Raw genomic sequence first — 20,404 nt, 5'->3', positions numbered from 1 at the left:
AAAAATTAAATTATAACAGAAGCAGATCGATATTGGTTATAATGTTGACCGTCTGTGAATTATTTGCTAAACGAGAGTTGTAGCTCCATTTTTGTTTATTGCCAGCAAAATTTTTGTATGCTGTCCAAATGATGTAATGGCTATTTTTTTGCAGATCCGTTTTAAAAACGGCTGATCATTTATCATTTAATTACTTCCCTTTGACATTACATTATTCTTGTATTTACTTCTTTAATATATGTATAAGAAACATCTTTTTATGCTGATAGTACGAGACAAAATGTAAATATAGACTGCAACACATTACCACCAACATAATGCAATTCCGCGCTCTCGATAATGTTTTTATCTTATACCTATATTCACGACTGTAGCATTGGCATCGCACTCCGCAATCTATAGAGCTTATAAACGCACGCTCTAGTCCTAAATATAAAATAATATAATTTATATAATTATAAAAAAGGTGTTAATAATGGCCCCTGTGAATCTAACTACAGTGAATTCCGATGGCTTTAAGCGGTTTTTGGACTCGTTTGATCATGTGTTCTCCGATTGCGACGGTGAGTTAATATTTACCAAACCATTTGAGACTGTGTTATAATACGGTGAGGGTTCATATTCAAAATATACTGATAACGTATAGTTTGTTATTGATAATACCGTCAGTCAAGTGGAATACTTCTAGTTATTAATAGAAATTGAAATGAATCATTGCAAACTTAAATCCACTAATATTATAAATGCGAAAGTGTGAAGGCAGACAGATGCCTTCACGCTTAAGCCGCTGAACCGATTTAGTTGAAATTTGGTATAGAGATAGTTTGAGTCTCGGGGAAGGACATATGGTAATTTTTATCCCAGAAATCATCCTTTAAGGGGGTGAAAAGGGGGGTGGAAGTTTGTATCGGAAATCGATAAAAAGCAGATTGGATATAAAATAAGCTACCCAAATTACTAACTCTACGCAGGCGAAGTCGCGGGCAAAAGCTAGTATGTTAGTGAATGAATTTACATAGACGTAGCTGTCTAATATAATGGAAAATGAAGCATTTCTTGGGAATCATGCTTCTAGCGTCTATAGTTTGCAAGATATGGACGCTGTGTCAACTTATCTTGTGTTAACCTACCTCGGTCTTCCCTACATAGAGTTATTCAAAGGTGAAATAACCGGGCGACCTTTGGATATGTTAGTTTGTTTGTATTTTTCCTACGGATATAAAGAAATCTATATATATAAACGTAAAAGTCCTGACTAACTGACTGACTGACTGACTGACTGACTCACTTAAATCAACGCCGAGCCCAAACCGTTGGACCTAGAGAGCTGAATTTTTCACAATAGGTAGTTTTTATAACGTTAGTATCCACTAAGAAGCGGTTTTTCAAAATTCATCCCCTAAGGGGGTTAAAAACGGGATGAAAGTTTGTATTGGGTTCAAGATTCATTTTAAGCTAGCAATTTGAAACTTGGTAAAAAGATATATAATTATAATACAAGAAAACCAATTTCAGCGTCTTTGAAAATTCATCCCCTAAGGTGGTGAAAAAGGGGTTGAAAGTTTGTATGGAGACCAAAAATGTTATCAAGTGCGGGACATGAAGCTTTGTATACGGGCGTATTATTAGAATACAGGAAAAGTAATTTCAGCGTTTTTAAAAATTCATCCCCTAAAAGGGTTAAAAAGAGGTTGAAAGTGAATCCATTACAAATGCTTTGAAACTTCTTAGAAAGGCATAATAGCCGCTTACAAAGAAAATTAATTTCGAAGTTTTTGGAATTGCAACCCCTAAGGGGGTTAAAAAGGGGATGTAATTTTATATGTGGTACGAGTTTTCTTTTAAGCTAAGGAACTTGAAACTTGGTAAAAGGGCATTATATTAAAATAGACGAAAACTGATTTCACCGTTTTTGAAAAGTTTGTATTAATAGTTTGCATCGGGAGCGAAACTTTTTTTTAAATAAGTAGTGGACTTGAAAATCTTCTAAGAGGGTTGAGAGGGATTATATCGAGAACATTTTTTTCCGTTAGGGGCTTGAAAAATCGTAGTTTGTGAAATACAAATTTCATGCGTTGTATAATTATTAACAAATGATTAACCGTCCCTACTGATATCTTTTGCTGCATAATGTTCTATGCTCATGTAAAATATATAACCACCAACATACAAATCCACGCGTACGAAGTCGCGGGCAACAGCTAGTCATTCAATATATTTGCAATTTCTTGAGGTTGGTTTATACCTACATGATATCTAATAGTCACCTGCAAAAATACCTATGTTACTCTTCAAGTCTTCCAAGGCCGCAAAATTTGTGCTATACTCTCTTATGGCTCTACAAATAATAGAGTGTCAGATATTTTTGCGGCCTTCGTTGTGTAACATAATAAATATTAGAGGTGACTATACTTTTATAATTAATTTTTATTACAGTTTCAGGTAGTATAAATATATATGGTAGAGTGAGAATGTTGTTATCTATAAAAAGCAGTTTTGCTGGTGATACTTTGTAGGGTTCCGTACACAAAGGGTAAAAACGGGACCCTATTACTAAGACTCCGCTGTCCGTCTGTCCGTCCGTCTGTCCGTCTTTCCGTGAACCGTGATAGCTAGACAGTTGAAATTTTCACAGATGATGTATTTCTGTTGCCGCTATAACAACAAATACTAAAAACAGAATAATATAAATATTTAAATGGGGCTCCCATAAAACAAACGTGATTTTTTTGCTGTTTTTTTTTTCGTAATGGTACGGAACCTTTCGTGCGCGAGTCCGACTCGCACTTGCCCGGTTTTTGATATGATTATTGTTGTGCACGAGGTATATAAAGGTATAATTATTGTTTAAATAGGTAGGTGGGGAGGCGTCGTGGTTAGAATGCCAGCGATCATATGGCGCCTCCCTTCAACGGCAGGTGACGGAAACGCCGCAGGGGATGTTAGTGGGTATTCTCCTCCTCTCTCTCTGTCTAGCAGAGGGAGCTTTGGAAGGAGCGAGTCCTACATACCCCCCTCCCCCCAATGGGCTTCCCCATTGCCCGGGGGGCGAGATGCGTAAATGCATTTACCCCTGCGTCAAAGAAAAGTCACGGGCGAAGGTCGGTTTATATTATATATACAGACATTGAGCGTCCAGACACGTGCCCGGTGCCGTGGCCAACAACATTGTAATCTTCTATAGTTCTATACCGTGTCTATTAACGTATTTATACATATATCTATCGTAGGCCGCGCAGACACTGTATAAATAAAAGAATATTGTTTTGTTATTGCTGTGTCTGGCCTGGCACGCTCGATGACTGTACATATAAACCGACCTTCATGCCTGTTGTCGTCTGACGATAAGTATAAAAAATACGCAAGTTCATTCACATGCAATCTTTATCGTATCATACGCTTTTGCCGCGAGTAAACAGTTCCTTTCCGAAGTTACATAATAAAACCTTTAGATACCAACTATCATCATCATAGGGGGTGACAACGTTTCACATGGCTGTGTAAGCCAATACGGGAGCGGCAACCACGACCGCAAGACAGGCAGGTATAGTGTGCCCGTGCGCGCTGATGACGCTTGGCTCGCTTACTTGCGAGTTGCGAGTGTCTTAAACCAAGCGTCATCGTGGATTTGACTACCGTCGGATACCAACTATATCAGCTGCATAATCAGGATTATTTTGCTTTACAGGTGTACTTTGGTTAACGCAAGCAATATTACCAGGAGTAGGCGACTTTTTCAGATTAATGAAAGAAAATGGAAAAACAGTACATTTTGTTTCCAATAATAGTATGCGATCAAGAGGAAACTATAGAGCATTGTTCGAGAAAGCTGGTGTCTCACACGGGTTTGTAAGTACACTTTTACTAGTTCTTGAATCAAATAAAAGATACAATTCAGACGAAAGAGACCTCTGCTTTCCTTCATATTAAACACGAATTTTTCTATATTGCTTCTAACTCGAACTGAAGATTAGGTTGTAAGTTTTATAACACAGTTAAATTTTAGATTATTTTAAACCGGGTCACTCACGTATTATTAAGTCGAATAGCTCGACATGTTTCGGTCCAATTTACGAGGACCGTCTTCACGGAGACACGACATGAGTCGGGCTTTGGCCCGCAGTACACGCCGCGCCCTCGACCAGTGAAGACGGTTTAAAATAATCTAATACGTTTGAGTCTCACGGGAGTTTTACAGTTTAATTTTGATATCCTATTTAAAAATTGATAAATGCTAGTTGCATTTATTAATTCGTGTAATATAAAGAAACGTGACGAAAATATTTGGAGGTACATTATTAACTATTATAATTATATATTATAGTTGAAATAATTGATAATCTTCTTTCTCGCGTTATCCCGACATTTTGCCACGGCTCATGGGAGCCTGGGGTCCGCTTGACAACTAATCCATAAGAATTGACGTAGGCACTAGTTTCCACGAAAGCGACTGCCATCTGATTTTCCAACCCAGAGGGAGAACTAGGCCTTTCGCAGTTGTATCGTAATGTATTATAAGGTACACGGCGGGAAGTAGTTAAAATAAAATGACGTAGGGTTAAAATTCCTTCAAAATTTTCCCGCCTCTTATCAACTACTTCCCGCCGTTTACGGTTTGTGTGATGTAATTAATATTTTTACAGGACAGTCTGATAACTCCCTCTGTAGCAATGGTCGAATATCTTAAGTCAGTTAATTTTGACAAGCACGTATATTGTTTAACATGTGAAGAAACAATAAAGATGCTGGAAGTGAACGGATTCAAAACCAAATATGGAGTAAGTATTTATTGTGATCTTGTTTATTGAACTTTATCCTGTTTAACATAAAACTGTATGTACATAATATGGATTTATTTTTGTTTTTATTCTTTCTTTAGGATTACCAACAGACAATAAAGTCAATGTCAAAATATTCTTTATTCAAAATAGGCCTACCAACAAGCACTTTTAAATAGTCAAGTTTTACAAAATATTATCTTAATCTAATCAAATCTAATATCAGAGCAATTCATTGATGCTGTTTTACTGTTTTAAAAAACAATGGAATTGTTATAGATATATGTCATATGTCAAACTTAATAATAAGAATTTCACAAAAGGATCGTCAAACACCAAATTGCATAAAAAATACTAGTCTGACAGTGCAGTCATTATGTCCATTTCCTTAAATTTATCTTTAAGTGAGTCTAAGGTTCATTTCATATATTGCTCGAATAGCCCTCTTCTGCAGCACAGAAATTGTATTTATCTCTGAAGCACCACCCCACAATACAATACCATATGACGTAATGCTATGGAAGTAACTAAAATATACTAATAGAGATATACGTTTATCAGCCAGATGTGTGCCACAAATTCCTCGATAACTTCGCGGACTTCACGCAGTACCTGATCGACGACGCCGACATCGGGGCAGTGGCGTTCGATAGCGACTACAAGGTGAACCTGCCCAAGATGTACAAGGCCGCCACGTACCTGAGGAGGCCCGAAGTGCTCTTTATGAACGGCCCGACGGATAAGTTCGTGCCGTTGAAGGGACAAATGACAATAGGTATGTTCAATAAAAAAAACCAGTCAATTAGTGAGAATTCGAGCATAGAGACTATATAAAGGAGCCAAATCTCTATGTACGAAAAGTGTCCATCAAAAAACAGTAATTAGGCGGCGCCACCATACACCGAAATACTACTAAAAACAACCTACGTAATTTGGTCGGGTTATTTGTTGCCTTATATGGTTCATGTTATACTCGTGTCCCAGAGCCTAACTAGCGCCGCCGGAGAGATTAGGAACTATTATTTAAAGCTGAAAGCGGTCACTTTTGCAACAATTCTGCTATAAGAGATTGGCATCCTTTCTATACCATCCATAAGTTCGAGTAACATCCAATGTCAAATTCAAATAGAATCAGTCAAAATACATAAAGAATAATGGATATGTACACATTTAGTCAAATTTATACAAATTAAGTCTTTTGTCATTATTCTTTATGTTTATCCAGAATATTCGATATTCTAAATGTGAAAGAACAGAGCGTGGCGTGGCGATTACCCTAAATTCTCCTAATGTGATTTACGAAGAAAATGGATATCGAGTCAGAACTCAGAAGCTGCATGAGCGGTGGATTCACCCTACTTGGTACTTACACCTGCTCTTATTAGTTACTATCTTTGTGTACCGCATTGAAAGCAATATAAATACTTACTTTACTATTATTTTTTTGTTATTTTCATTTCACTCTTTAAAACCTTCTCTACGTAATATAGGTATTTACTAAAATATACAATTTTCTAGTTAAGTTTTTTCGTTGGTAAACATCGGAGATAGGGGGGAATGATATTTTTTCACACTTTCCTTCAAAAAATTTTTTTTCCGCAATGAAAAAATAAAATTAATTTTTCAAATCAATAAAAATGTGCACACTACATTAAAAATAAATACAGAATTTGACAAAATCTTAAAAAATAATATAGTTACATATGTAAAAAATCCGCAATGCAGGCTTCGTCAGGTGGCTACAAATGCAAATCAGCAACATGCTTCGTCCCAAAAATACCAATGATGATATCCGCAACAGGCCTCGTCATTTTTTTTTTGTTTAAATAAAATAACCGTCACGAATCGTACCTGGCTCAAATGTCCCCATTACGCTGGCAGCGTTACCGCGCTGAATGGCCAACGAGATCTGTTGGACCAGGTACGATCCGGACCGAGGGTCGCACCTGTCCCTCAGCCGCCGACCCAAATCCCTCACAAAGTCCCTGCTCCCTAGCCTCCACAGCCCAAGGTCCCGCAGTCTCGACTGCAACCGGCACAAAGTCGTACGTTGGTTCCAGGGCAGAGTACTTCGGCATGCAAAAATAAAATAAAAACTAGTTTTGGAATGTCCAATTTGAGCCCTTTCAAATTATACCCCACTTAACCTATTAACTAGACTTTGAAATGTTGCCCTTGCCCCCTTTTGTATAAAGAGCTAGCGATATTTCGGCGACACTACCTGATATCCGCGACACGACGCGACACAGTGCAACGCCGCAGTGCCGGTAGCCGGCGGGTCTTGATCACACCATAGAGAGTTAATAATAATAATAATACTTACACGGCGCGGATAGTCCGCCGGTTCCTCTCTCTGCGGCCCTGACCACCGGCAGCTTGGGCCCTGCCCCGCTGCCGGCGGCACCCTAGGTTAGGTTTTTTATAATGTGTTTATATAATTTTGTAATGTTTTGTAAGTGTTTTTATATTTTACTTTTATACTCATATTGTAAAAAGCCTAGCCTAAGACTAAAAATAAATAAAATAATAATAATACTTACTTACTTAATGGCGCAGCGACCCAAAATGAGTCTTGGCCTCCGACACGAGTGTACGCCAGTCGGCTCGATCCTGTGCCATCTCCCGCCTGTTATCGGCATGGAGATCGCTCAAGTCTACTCCAACAGCATCGCCCCAGCGATACCTGGGACGTCCGATCGGCCTCCGCCCCACCTGGCGTCCCAAGTATGCCCTTTTAACGCCGCGATCCTCCTCCATTCTCAAAACGTGGCCGAACCAGGAGACGGTGAGCTTTTGTCTCGCCTATAATGTTGGGTGCAGCCACAAGATCTCCAATCTCGACGTTTTTTCGGAGTCTAAAACTTCCATCTTCCCTTCTCACAGGACCCAGGATTTTTCTAAGTATTCTCCTTTCTGCCACCAGGAGTTTGTTTTCTTCTTTAAGTGTAATAATAATAATATGTGTAATAAAATGTCTGTGTAAACAGTGTATGTAACTGTACATGATTAGACATTAAACCACTCGTGTGATTCTATTATGAAACTCACTGCGCTCGATTCATGAACCCACACTAGTATTTTAATACCTTTCATTATGTAGCAGTCACATAAACTACTATTATCTTTCAGGTGTGGCATTCGCTGCCGAATTGGTGTCGGAATTAGTAAACAGGGAGCCCATCGGTTTGGGGAAGCCGTCAAAGAACTTCGGAGTGCTCGGGATGAGACGAGCGGGGGTGACTGACCCTAGTAGAGTGTTGTTTATCGGAGACACGTAAGTATAATATACACCATTAAGCTACCGTTCGGATTCAGACTGCACCAGTAGTACTGCTGCAGTATTGCGGCGCGACATTGCTGTCGATTCGGGTCACGGAAGTTATGCCAAATACGAGTAGGCAGAACCCGACACTTTTTGGGGTTCCGTACCCAAAGGGTAAAAACGAGACCCTATTACTAAGACTCCGCTGTCCGTCTGTCTGTCACCAGGCTGTATTTCATGAACCGTGATAGCTAGACAGTTGAAATTTTCACAGGTGATTTATTTCTGTTGCCGCTATACTCGTAACAACAAATACTAAAAACAGAATAATATAAATATTTAAATGGGGCTCCCATACAACAAACGTGATTTTTTTGCTGTTTTTTTATCCGTAATGGTACGGAACCCTTCGTGCGCGAGTCCGACTCGCACTTGGTCGGTTTTTTCCTATATTGTATTACCCCAAAAAATAAAAAATAAATGTCAACCGCGACATATTTCATGCTAAAAGGGGGGGAGGGTTGCGTCAGGGGGAAGGGATGGGAAGTGGGACACTAGTGTGCATAAAGCACCATACCCTACATTCATTTCAAGCTGGCTATAATTTGTTTCAAAAAACATTTTGACCGAATTAAAAAGAAAATGTGTTGCGTTGTGATTAAAATTAAATTAAATTAAAAACACATATTACAGGCTCGAGCAAGACGTGCGCCTAGGCAAGAACACTGGCTTCAAAACATTGCTGGTGCTAACTCAGCACACGGAACAGATAATGATGGCTGAACCTGTCGCCCTGCAACCAGACTTCTTTGCCCCGTCTTTAGGAACTATAGTACCTAAGTTTACATACGTGAAAAACTAGCAGCGGGACTTTTTGGGTTAAAACATGGACCCGATTTTGATTTGACATTTGTTTAGGTACGGTTTAGACTGTTTTGGTACGACCTAGAACAGTGGTTCCTAACCTTTTTAGTACTGTCACCCCTTTGACCAACTAGAGAACTCAATTTTACCCCTCCTCCATAATCATTAATATTTTTTCTTACAGATAGGTACCCCAAAATATTTATCAGTACGGTTTTTACTCACTATTATTTTTAGTCGCCGCCGCCGCGTACACTCGTGCCTGAGGATGGATTCCCAAAGAATCCGAAACATGTCGCCAAAAGCGACTAAAAATAATAGTGAGTAAAAACCGTACTGATAGATATTTTGAAATATGTCTCACGATAGTTTAAGTGAGATAGGTACCCCCGTAAAATGCCAGTTTTACCCCCACGGGGGTAATTATCCCCAGGTTAGGAACCGCTGATCTAGACGATTGTCTTGGTGATTGGTGCGCATGCGCATCTAACACACGACTTCCATAGCATTTTGGAAAGTCGTATCAAAACCGTAAAAAATGTTACATCAGAATCGTCCTCATAGCTTTTCCGGAAGAAGGCATGTAACTTGTATACATATATTGTATAATATTATATGTAGGTTTATTAAGTACATTTGAATTTACATATCAAAACCTGTCACTAGACTTAATCAGCTAAGGAATTGTGAGTTTCAAAGGAATATTCCAATATAGAATTATTTTATATAAAAAGATCTTATTTCATGCAGGGTGTACTGAAGGACAAATGCCTATATTGTAACCGCGGGAGTTATGTATTGTGCTAGCTTTTTTTTATAATGTCACTAATTCATACAAACCACGTAGCGTAAATAAGTTTTACTTTTAAAATACTGACGTTTATAATTTAATAGATTTGTTTATTTATTTATTCATAATTGTAATATAATTATAATTTTAGGTTATTTTTATTAAATAAAGCAGTTTTAAATATATTCACATAATTTTCAATCGTGGCTGAGTGCCGAATGAATCTGTGCCTTCGATGCCTAAATGAGGGCAACCGCGTTTAATTTCGCCGCTAGGGGCGCTAGTGTAGATGGAGGTCTTTCAAAATGTCAAATGCATAGAAGTTTGGGGGGTTTCAATCTTTTTAATCGGAAATTTTCACTCCTTATTCATAATTGTGGTAAATCTTTGTCCATCTTTGATTAATCACGGTAAACAATAGATATAGCTCAACAACAACAACAACAACAGTTAGTGGTTTAAAAAAAGTGCCAACTAAAATCAGACTAAAATATACGCAAAATTAAACAGGTTGAAAAAAATTACACATTTAATTAGACATAAAATACCTATTAAATAATTAGAACTTACAGATTTTATAAAAATAAGCATACAAGAATTTTGAAACCTGTTTTTCTGGACCTACATCTACAGTGGCGCCAACTGGTGAGCACAAAAACGGTAGCCCTCATTAACCTGTCAAAATTGACACGGTAAAAACGGACGGTATAGAAAGGACGACAATCTCATATGGCAGAACTATTGCAAAAGTGACCAGCTTTCAGCTGTTAATAATAGTTCCTAATATCTCCGGTGGCGCTAGTTAGGCTCTGGGACATGAGTATAACATGAACCATAATATAAGGCAACAAATAACCCGACCAAATTACGTAGGTTGTTTTTGGTAGTATTTCGGTGTATGGTGGCGCCGCCTAATTACTGTTTTTTGATGGACACTTTTCATACATAGAGATTTGGCTCCTTTATATAGTCTCCATGGTTTCAAGCTTTTTAATCGGAACTTTTCACTCCTTATTCATAATTGTGGTAAATCTTTGTCCATCTTTGATTAATCACGGTAAACAATAGATATAGCTCAATAAATGTTAGTGGTTTAAAAAAAAGTGCCAACTAAAATCAGACTATAATATATGCAAAATTAAACAGGTTGAAAAAAATTACACATTTAATTAGACATAAAATACCTATTAAATAATTAGAACTTTCAGATTTTTTAAAAATAAGCATACAAGAATGTTGAAGCCTGTTTTTCTGGACCTACATCTACAGTGGCGCCAACTGGTGAGCACAAAAACGGTAGCCCTCATTAACCTGTCAAAAAATAACACGGTAAAAATGGACGGTATAGAAAGGACGACAATCTCTTATGGCAGAACTATTGCAAAAGTGACCAGCTTTCAGCTGTAAATAATAGTTCCTAAAATCTCTCCGGTGGCGCTAGTTAGGCTCTGGGACATGAGTATAACATGAACCATAATATAAGGCAACAAATAACCCGACCAAATTACGTAGGTTGTTTTTGGTAGTATTTCGGTGTATGGTGGCGCCGCCTAATTACTGTTTTTTGATGGACACTTTTCATACATAGAGATTTGGCTCCTTTATATAGTCTCCATGGGACGAATGTTTGATATTATGTCACCATATTTGAGAGTTATTTCGCTTAAATTAATTTTGTATCAAGTAGATACGTCTGCGAACTTCACAAGTTTGACTTCTTTATAGGTTTTCCTGTAATCTATAGACAGAAAACTAAAAAATATTCAAATTATAGGAAATCGCCATAAATGACTTAAGCGCCAGTAGGGTCTATGTCACTTACGACTATTGTGAGTTCGCTGTGATAATAACTCGACAAAGTAATTATTTGTTAATACTACATTTAATTTTTTAAAGCTAACCCAACAAAAACATAAAAATGAGAGCCAAGTTCAAAACTGTCTACAGTTTGGCGAAAGTTTTGTATACCTGCTAGACGTAAGTATATTTTTTGAAAAATAATAATTTAAAATTTAAATTTAATAAGAATAAGAATAATTTTATTGACAATAGAAAACAATATTACAGACACATGGATACAGTGGATCCCAAACTAGGCTATGCCTGTGACTTGGGGTCCTAGAATGCAGTTGACAATGTAGAATATTACACCTATTTTATTTAATATTGAATAATTAAGACTACAATAATTAATAATTTACTTAATAATTAAAATTAATTACTTCATTTACTTAAAAAAAAATTATTTATTAATTTACTTAATATTAAGAATACGTGTCATTGTTGACTCGCCGACAAAAGAATTAAGATCTATAATGGGTGCCATGTTCTGTGTTATATAGAAAATACTGAAATTATACAGGATTTGTATATTAATATTAAGTATTCTTAATATTGAACTTGGCTCTCATTTCACATTTATATTAAGGCCGTTCCATCGGTTTGCCACTGTCTTTGTCACATCTCGCAAGAAAGAACGGGAAAGAACATACGCGCCAAGTGTCAATTTTGATCGAATTTTGTCGGTTTTTATTTATTTTAAAAACGGTACCTTACAATATCGAAATTCTAAAGCTATGAAATTACTATTTATATTAAGATTGTTTTTTCTTCTTTTTTGTTTATAGTATCACATAATAAATAACCGAGTAAAGTAGGATTAAAAGTCCGAGTTAGAGGTTACTTTGGGAATTAATTGTATCGAGCGAAGTGTCATAATTCGTGTATCGGAAGCTATGTTGTTAAAGATAATATAGTCAAGAACTACATATATTTTTTCCGCGTCTACAAATATCAACGCCTCTTAGAAAAACATGATCATATAAGGAGATTTTTCGCCTTCTGGCTCAGGGAACCGCCTTAAGTATTAATAAGACGTTCGTTTCAATTCAAAACACTCAATTTTGTTCTTGGCCCAAATGCCTAACAAAATCGACGATATGCTTTGACCCACTTCCCGATTTCCGATTGAGCTGAAATTTTGCATAAGTACCTACTTATATAAATCGGATGACAATGCGATATTATGATAACATGGAGCGGGCCGCGTAGCCAACATGCCATTCGCTTACGCTCCGTAGCGATCGAAACGCAACTGTCACTGTCGCACTAACATGGAAGAGTGATAGAGAGACACAAAGCGTTTCGTTTTCGTAGCGATAGCGATTGTCACCTTGGCTAGGCCGGCTGATCTGATATTGGAGACAGAAGTAAACTTGGCCATGGGAACTCTGTGATAAAACAACGCAAACTAATTGTGTTTGGGGTTGTTAGAATTGTCTGGATGAGTATTAGTTGTCTGTGGAAAGATCTGGGGGCACGGCCGTGCCCCTGCCAAGACGAGACAAAGGGCAAAAGGCAGTGCATCCTAACTCAATTAGTCGAGTGTGCTCAAGCGATAAAAATGTCAAATACGGCGTTCTCTGAATAAAAGATTTCCTTAGGCAGAAAAGTAATCTTGTTGTTCCTAACATGTATTTAAGAAGTGTAGCTAACCAGATTTTTGATGTAGGGGGGTGGGGATGTTTAAGATTAGGTTCCAAGTCGTTTAGTATTATTTTCAACTAAATCAAAAGACGTATACGTAAATTTCGTGTAAATCAGTTCAGGCGGTTATTGATTCCCCTTACAATATTACACCTTCCTTTTCAGTTTTAAGGTAATTTTTTGGTATAAAAACTACCCTTCTACGGGACTTATTCTTTTCAAGAGTAATAATAAATAATTACAATATAACATCAATTAAACACTTGGTGATTTTCCATTATATTTTTAAGCCAATTATTCTATTCAATGTAAAAAATATTGTTATGACTTGTTTTGTTTTGTTTTGTCTGCTACTTGACTGTGAAGTGCCATGTAACGATATAGTGCAATTAAAAAAAATAAACAAAACGAAATTACCAAGCTAATCAATACAAAGTACATTACATTGGGCACAGGACTCCTCTCATGCGCGGGAGGGCTTATGTGTGGAATGAGTGTGAAACTCTCGCTACGCTTGCTACGCTCAGGATTCTATATTAGAACCAACTATAGAATCCTTTCACTTACTCGTGTTTCATTACACGAGAAGTAAAATACATTTGCACCCGTGTGTAACACAAAACTTTTCACCTCACTATAGCGAGGAAAGTGCAACATGCAAAAAATAGCTCATAAAATAGTTATTTGTTATACAAGGGTGCAAAGTTGTATTCTACCCGCGAGTGTGGAATTGAAACACGAGAATTAAAATACATTTGCACCCGTATGTAACACAAAACTTTTCACCTCACTATAGCGAGGAAAGTGCAACATCCACAGGCGTTAGACATATTCATCACTGGAATCACTAATTTTGTTGACGATGTTGACATTTCTGACGAATGAAATGTCAGTGATGCGTTTTGAAATTGCATCTACTTAGCTTGTGCTTGTGATTTAACATCATTATTAAAAAACAAACGTTTCTTATGGAATTTTAAGGTTTATGACTTTAAATCCTAAAGCTAAATCTGTTATTTTTTATTAGATTCTCAAACCATTTATTTAGTGATAAATAATATCGAAAGAAACATTATTATGAGCGTTTTACGTTTTGTTATGTCAAGCTACTTAAACACGCTCCATCCAAGGTCAAATTACTTTCCCCAATAGTGGATAAAATGCGTTTTTACCCGCTTGTTTTAAAGGATAAAAGACAACTTTCCGAGCTAGTGAGGGGAAAAAATAAGTCTATGTGTACACATTAATATATAGTAATACATTATGCAAAATTTTTGTTGACAATGTTGACATTTCTGATTTTGCGTTTGGAAATTGCATCGACTCAACTTGTGCGTTCAGAATTATATTCAATATTATAAAAAAAACAGGCCAAGTGCGAGTCGGACTCGCGTTCCAAGGGTTCCGTACATTACACAATTTAAACAATTTTATATGTGACACGTGAGTGAAATGTCTTTAAAAAACCCGTAGGTGTCGGATCAAAAACTAACTAATTAAGTCTGACTGACGCTTGACTGCAAATTTTTAATAGGTTTTCCTGTGATCTATAGGTAAAGATCTACTTATTTTGTGTATTTTTTTCAAAATTTTTGACCCTGTAGTAAAAACTAATTACGTTTCAAATTTGGAACTTGTGAGTCTACTAGAAGTACCTTAGAATTATGATGATCGTGAGTGAGTGTGACAGTGACAAAACTAAGGAACTTTGACGTGGAATAAATTCTTAAACTACATGTTATTGAGAATATATCTAAATCATGTTTTATTGTTTGATTTGTGAAAATCTCTTGCGGGCTTACAGGTGACCCCAAAACGCTCACAAGATAGTAATATTATTGAGATAAAATAACTATACAAATAATGTCAACCTACCTAATAAATAAATAAAATAACACAATTATTAATTGACCGAAGCGTAGCGAAGGTCTACGGTTTGACTCGCGCATTTTGCTTTTGTATGTCCGGATGTTCTCCTCTACAGGTCGCAATTCTCAATCGATTCTCGTGGAATTTTGAGACCAAATTCTATGACTAAATAGAATTTTTTTGTCGATCCGGTTTTTGGAAATTTTTCAAAATGGCGGAGTCGTGATAGCTCGCATCTAAACAAATAGTCGTATCGATATCATAATAGTATTTTCTTTTTAAGATATGTTTACAGATTAAATGTCGAAAAATGCAGGAAGTTTGTATTGCTGGCTTTGGCGGTATTTAGATATTTAGTTTTTACTCGAGAATGAGTAGCTGAATTTCGTCAGCTTAGGTAAGCACTATCATGGCGTGTTTTGCAAACATTCGCTTTTTTCGTTTGCACCGGGTGGTCCCTGGTTAGATCCCCAGTAATTGTATGCTGCTACATAACTTTTTGTATTTTGTGTTTTACGCTTAAAGTAAAATTTCGTATTGTTTTTTTATTTGTTTTTTATTTTCCTATTTTGATATTAATTGATCAAGCGCGGGCTTAGCGTATTCGTTTAATTTTTACAAGCTTTTATTTAACTAGCCCTAAAAAATATGTTTTATTTTTGTTATTTTCATTTTCTAAAGTGTTTTGAACGGCGGAGGCATACATTTAGTTAGCTTTAAGTGGTCCTCTCCTTTTTCCGTATTTCATACAATTTTAATTACAGTTTTTCTTTTAAAATACGTAGATTTCTTGCACCATAAACTTTGAGGTTTATGTAGTATAAATTCGTTTGTCTGAGCACTGTATGGAGCCAATTATTCAATAATATTATTGAAAAATTCAATAAAAAATTGAGAAGATATTACACAACGCTTGTTTGTGTAAGCATAGAGTAACTTTAAACTTTAAACATTAATAAAATCAAGACGTGTTCGACCTGGTTTGAACTTAAACGAGACTATAGCAAGGATAATATTCGTAAGTTTCATGATAGTATGAGAGCTCTCTCCTTCTGTGACGTTATAAACTCGAACAACGCCCAGGAAGCTTTTAATATCCTCTATGATTTATTAAGACTTTTTTATGATCTGTGTTTTCCCATCATTAGAGTCAAAATTAACAGTGGACTAAAAGGAGTTAAGTGGTTATCTAAAGGTATCCGCAAGTCTTGTCAAGTAAAACGACAAATGCTTTTTCAAAGCAGAAATAATGCTGATAACGCTAACTCTAATAAATTACCCCTTAAAAGTTATGGTAAGATATTAAGAAAATGTATACAAAAATCACAACAAATTTGCAATAATAAATATATATCTACAAATAAGAACAAATGCAAAGCAACCTGGAATATCATATCCTCACAGGTATCAGATATAGATAAGACAACAAATATAAGTCATTTAAAAATCGATGATAATATGTATAATAATCCTCCAGATATCTGTAATATCCTTAATAACCATTTTATAGAAATAGGTAATGTTAATAAGGTAACAAACAACAATAATACAAAAATAAACATTGAAAATAGTCCATATACGATGTTCTTAATGCCAACAGATAGCAAAGAAATTCACAAACTTATCATGTCGTTAAGTAATAGTAAAACTTCTGGGATAGATGATATTTCCACTGAAATAGTAAAATTAACTGGATTGTTTTTAAGCAGACCACTTGCCCATATAATAAATTTATCCTTCAGTCAAGGTTTTTTCCCAGAACAACTTAAAATTTCGATTATTAAACCAATATTCAAAAAAGGAGAACGTGATGATCCAAATAATTATAGACCGATAACTATTGTTCCAATATTATCAAAAATAATAGAAAAAGCTTTTTACGATAGGTTAGATAACTTCTTAACAAAGCATAATATTTTACACCCTGACCAATTTGGATTTCGTAAAAGATTAAACACAGAGTTGGCGTGTTTTGAATTTATTAAATACGTGACCGAAAAGATTAATAATAAGTCTCCTGTCATGTCAATTTTCCTTGACATGACAAAAGCTTTTGACTTAGTCGATCATGCAAAGCTTCTCAATAAATTAGATGCTTATGGAATTAGGGGCCAGGCAAATGATTGGATTAAATCTTACTTAACCAATAGAAAGCAGTGTACCCAAATCAGTAAATTTGTTGAAACTGAAAACCAAATTCATAAAATAGTCTACAGGTCACCTTTTCGTACGACAGTTTCTGGAGTACCTCAAGGCAGTAATTTAGGCCCTCTTCTATTTTTAATTTTTATTAATGATCTTCCTGCTTCGACCAAACCTAAATCCATACTTTTCGCTGATGACACAACTATCATAGTTAGTGGTCATGATCAAAATACCTATGAATCAGATATTAATAATGCTTTAACAGACATAAATAGATGGATAACAAATAATAATCTCTTGATTAACCTCAGCAAAACACACTATATGCAATTTCACTCGTATGGATCAATACCTCCTCAACTCAATATTAATATTAACGACTTTGCATTACTTAAAACAGGTAACATAAAATTCTTAGGTTTAAATATCGACTCATTTTTAAATTGGAAGGAACAAATTAACTCCGTATGCTCAAAACTTGACCGTTTCATTTTTGCACTACGAAAATTACGACTTTCTGTTTCTTGTGAAGCAGCTCTCACTGCTTATCATGGCTACGTCTCATCCATACTTAATTACGGCCTTATTCTATGGGGTAACTCTGTTGATGTCGAAAGGGTATTCAAACTCCAAAAGAAATGCGTGCGTGCTATAGCAAATGCTCATATACGGACTAGTTGCAAACCACTTTTTAAACAGATGAACATTTTACCTCTAGCTTGTATGTATATACTGAAAATCTGTAATTTTTCAAAGAAATACCCAAAATATTTCCAAAAGCGTACAGACATGTGTTCACTTAACCCAAGAACACAATACAAAGATATCTTACATCAGCCACGATGTATGACAGATATATACAGAAAAAATGCTTATAACATGAGTATAAAAATCTATAATAATTTACCTGTTCAAATAAAATCACTTGAAGGCAATAAGTTTAACACAACTCTAAGGAAATGGCTTCTTGATCACTGCTTCTACAACATTAGTGATTATATTGCCTATAAAGAGTAAAATGATGATTTCACTAATTGTAAATAATGTTTAATGTACTGTTGTTCGTTCTTTATATTTTTAGCCTAATGTATTATCTTTAAATTTAAATTAAAATAATGTACGCTTGAAAAATTCCTGTACCTTATAGTTTTTTATTTGCATGGTTTAATTCATTATTAACGATGTGTAAATTTGCATGCTGTTTAAACAGCTGAAGAAGGTGAAACGATTGTATGTAATGTACATTTAACCTAAGACAATTATTGTACCCTTTTTCTGCAAATAAAATTATTTCTATTTCTATTTCTATAACTTATACTAGAGCGGTACTGTCATAGTAAATTTTGTAACCCCAGTAAATTCACTGGCATCTGTCGACACACTTTAAAACTAAAATTGAAGATTTGTAAAAATACGATAAAACGTCAGGTCGAAACGGGCCGATTTTTAGGGTTCCGTACCCAAGAGTAAAAACGAGACCCTATTACTAAGACTCCTCTGGCCGTCTGTCTGTCACCACACCAGGCTGTATCTAATAAACCGAAATTTTCACAAATGATGTATTTCTGTCGTACGGAACCCTCGGTAGGTGAGTCCGACCCGCACTTGTGCGGTTTTTAGAGTTTTCATTTCAATACTTTTAGAAATTCAAAAATCAGCCAGGTATACAGGTTGGTTTGGGTCAGTGAGGGCAGCTACCAGATCCCGTGCTACTACGCGAAAATGGTCTTAAAAAACCTTCCCTCAATTTCAAATTAATGCATTTTGGGGTTTACAGATTTTGGAAAAAAACATAGGTACCTACAGGATGCGAGAAAAAGGTCATTTTTGACAAACTTTTTTTGACGTGAAACGTTAGGTGCACGTCTTTAAAAACCCGTAGAGGGGCTCGGATCGAAAACCCATATTAACGAAAAAGTGTTATGGCGCGGTGGCGGAATATTATGAATGGTTTTGATATCAGTGTATCAACGAAAGTAGCCATTACTCGGAACTCCATGTGCTGCTGACATATATGGCGCTGATTCTCCGCTAGAAACGACGCATTCGGAGCTAAAATGACCCCTATTTGCAGTGTTTATTTAATAATTACTCATCAGTCCGTTAACCGATTTCGATACAATTGAGTTCATTTGATAGATCTTTTTGAAATATTATAAAAATAAAATACGCGGTATTATAAAAAGCTGAAAAAGATTTAAAATGTGGCATTTTTACAGCAATATTACTCTTTGGGGAAAAAAGCGACTGGGACATACGCGTGTGATTAAATTAACTACTGAAAAAATTAACGCCTGGTAAAAAAGCAGAATGGGGAAAAACGCGAATGGAACAAAAGCTATTGGGGAACAAAAATTTTGGGTAATTAATCTATACAGTCCTACACATCCATCTTATGCTCGCGAGGTCTACAGCTCACAGAGCCACTAGTATGTTATGCTCTATACGTCACTGAAAATTCAGGATTCTAGCTTTAGGTATCACAAAATTACAGAACGTTGAAAATGGCCTGAGTGGCTTCGAGAAAAGGATGGTACGGCCGTGCCTCTTCGTTTAGCACGACTTGGCGGGGGCACTGCCGTGCCCCCAGATAAGATACCTGTGCTTTACTGCAATGCTGGATTAGGGCGCAGTTATAGGGGCAGTCTTTTCTTTTACAAGGGATCATTGGTGTTGAACCTCTCGTGCTAATATTGATACCCGAGCAAGTGAAAGATTCCAAAATTGAACCACGAGCGTAACGAGTGGTTCGAAAAGTGGAATCTTGAGCGTTGCTAGGGTTTCAAGGCACGAGGGTTAAACATATTTTACCCACGAGTGAAACGCAAAATTTTTACCACACCGCAAGGAAAATATCTGACTGTAAAATATCAAACAATGGAAAGTCAATTCTACTAGCCCACATAAGAAAATTTAACTATCTACTCAAAATTTGCATTTGATTACTTTGCTACACATGTGGATAAAATGGAACTTTCTCAGTTTTTGAACTATCAAGAGAGACTTTACCAGTAGCGGCGGCGGCGGCGGTGGTGGCGGCGGCGGTGGCTGGTGGCTGATGGCTGGTGGCTGGTGTGGTAAAACCTGACTACCAGGTGCCTACCAGGTTATTTATTCCATGAAAAAATAAATTACGATATATGTATTTTTTGTTTAAATTTAATTTCTAAACATACTATGTGCAAACTTGTGCTTGTATCTAACTGCAGT

At 36.2% G+C, this 20,404-nt stretch overlaps 1 protein-coding gene across 1 annotated transcript; it reads left to right on the top strand.

Moving 5' to 3' along the window:
- The first annotated feature begins 399 nt into the window (after nt 1-399).
- On the top strand, nt 400-9,879 carry LOC134741626 (uncharacterized). Its single transcript, XM_063674480.1, has 6 exons — nt 400-563; nt 3,689-3,849; nt 4,644-4,778; nt 5,340-5,553; nt 7,908-8,052; nt 8,734-9,879. Exons 1-6 carry the CDS (start codon nt 476-478, stop codon nt 8,900-8,902), a joined length of 912 nt encoding a protein of 303 aa, XP_063530550.1. The 5' UTR covers nt 400-475; the 3' UTR covers nt 8,903-9,879.
- Nucleotides 9,880-20,404: the final 10,525 nt, after the last annotated feature.

Source organism: Cydia strobilella, chromosome 5, assembly GCF_947568885.1.
Source record: "Cydia strobilella chromosome 5, ilCydStro3.1, whole genome shotgun sequence".
Taxonomy (NCBI): domain Eukaryota; kingdom Metazoa; phylum Arthropoda; class Insecta; order Lepidoptera; family Tortricidae; genus Cydia; species Cydia strobilella.
The sequence above is the reverse complement of the archived record's forward strand: the minus strand, read 5'-3'. Positions and strand labels throughout refer to the sequence as shown.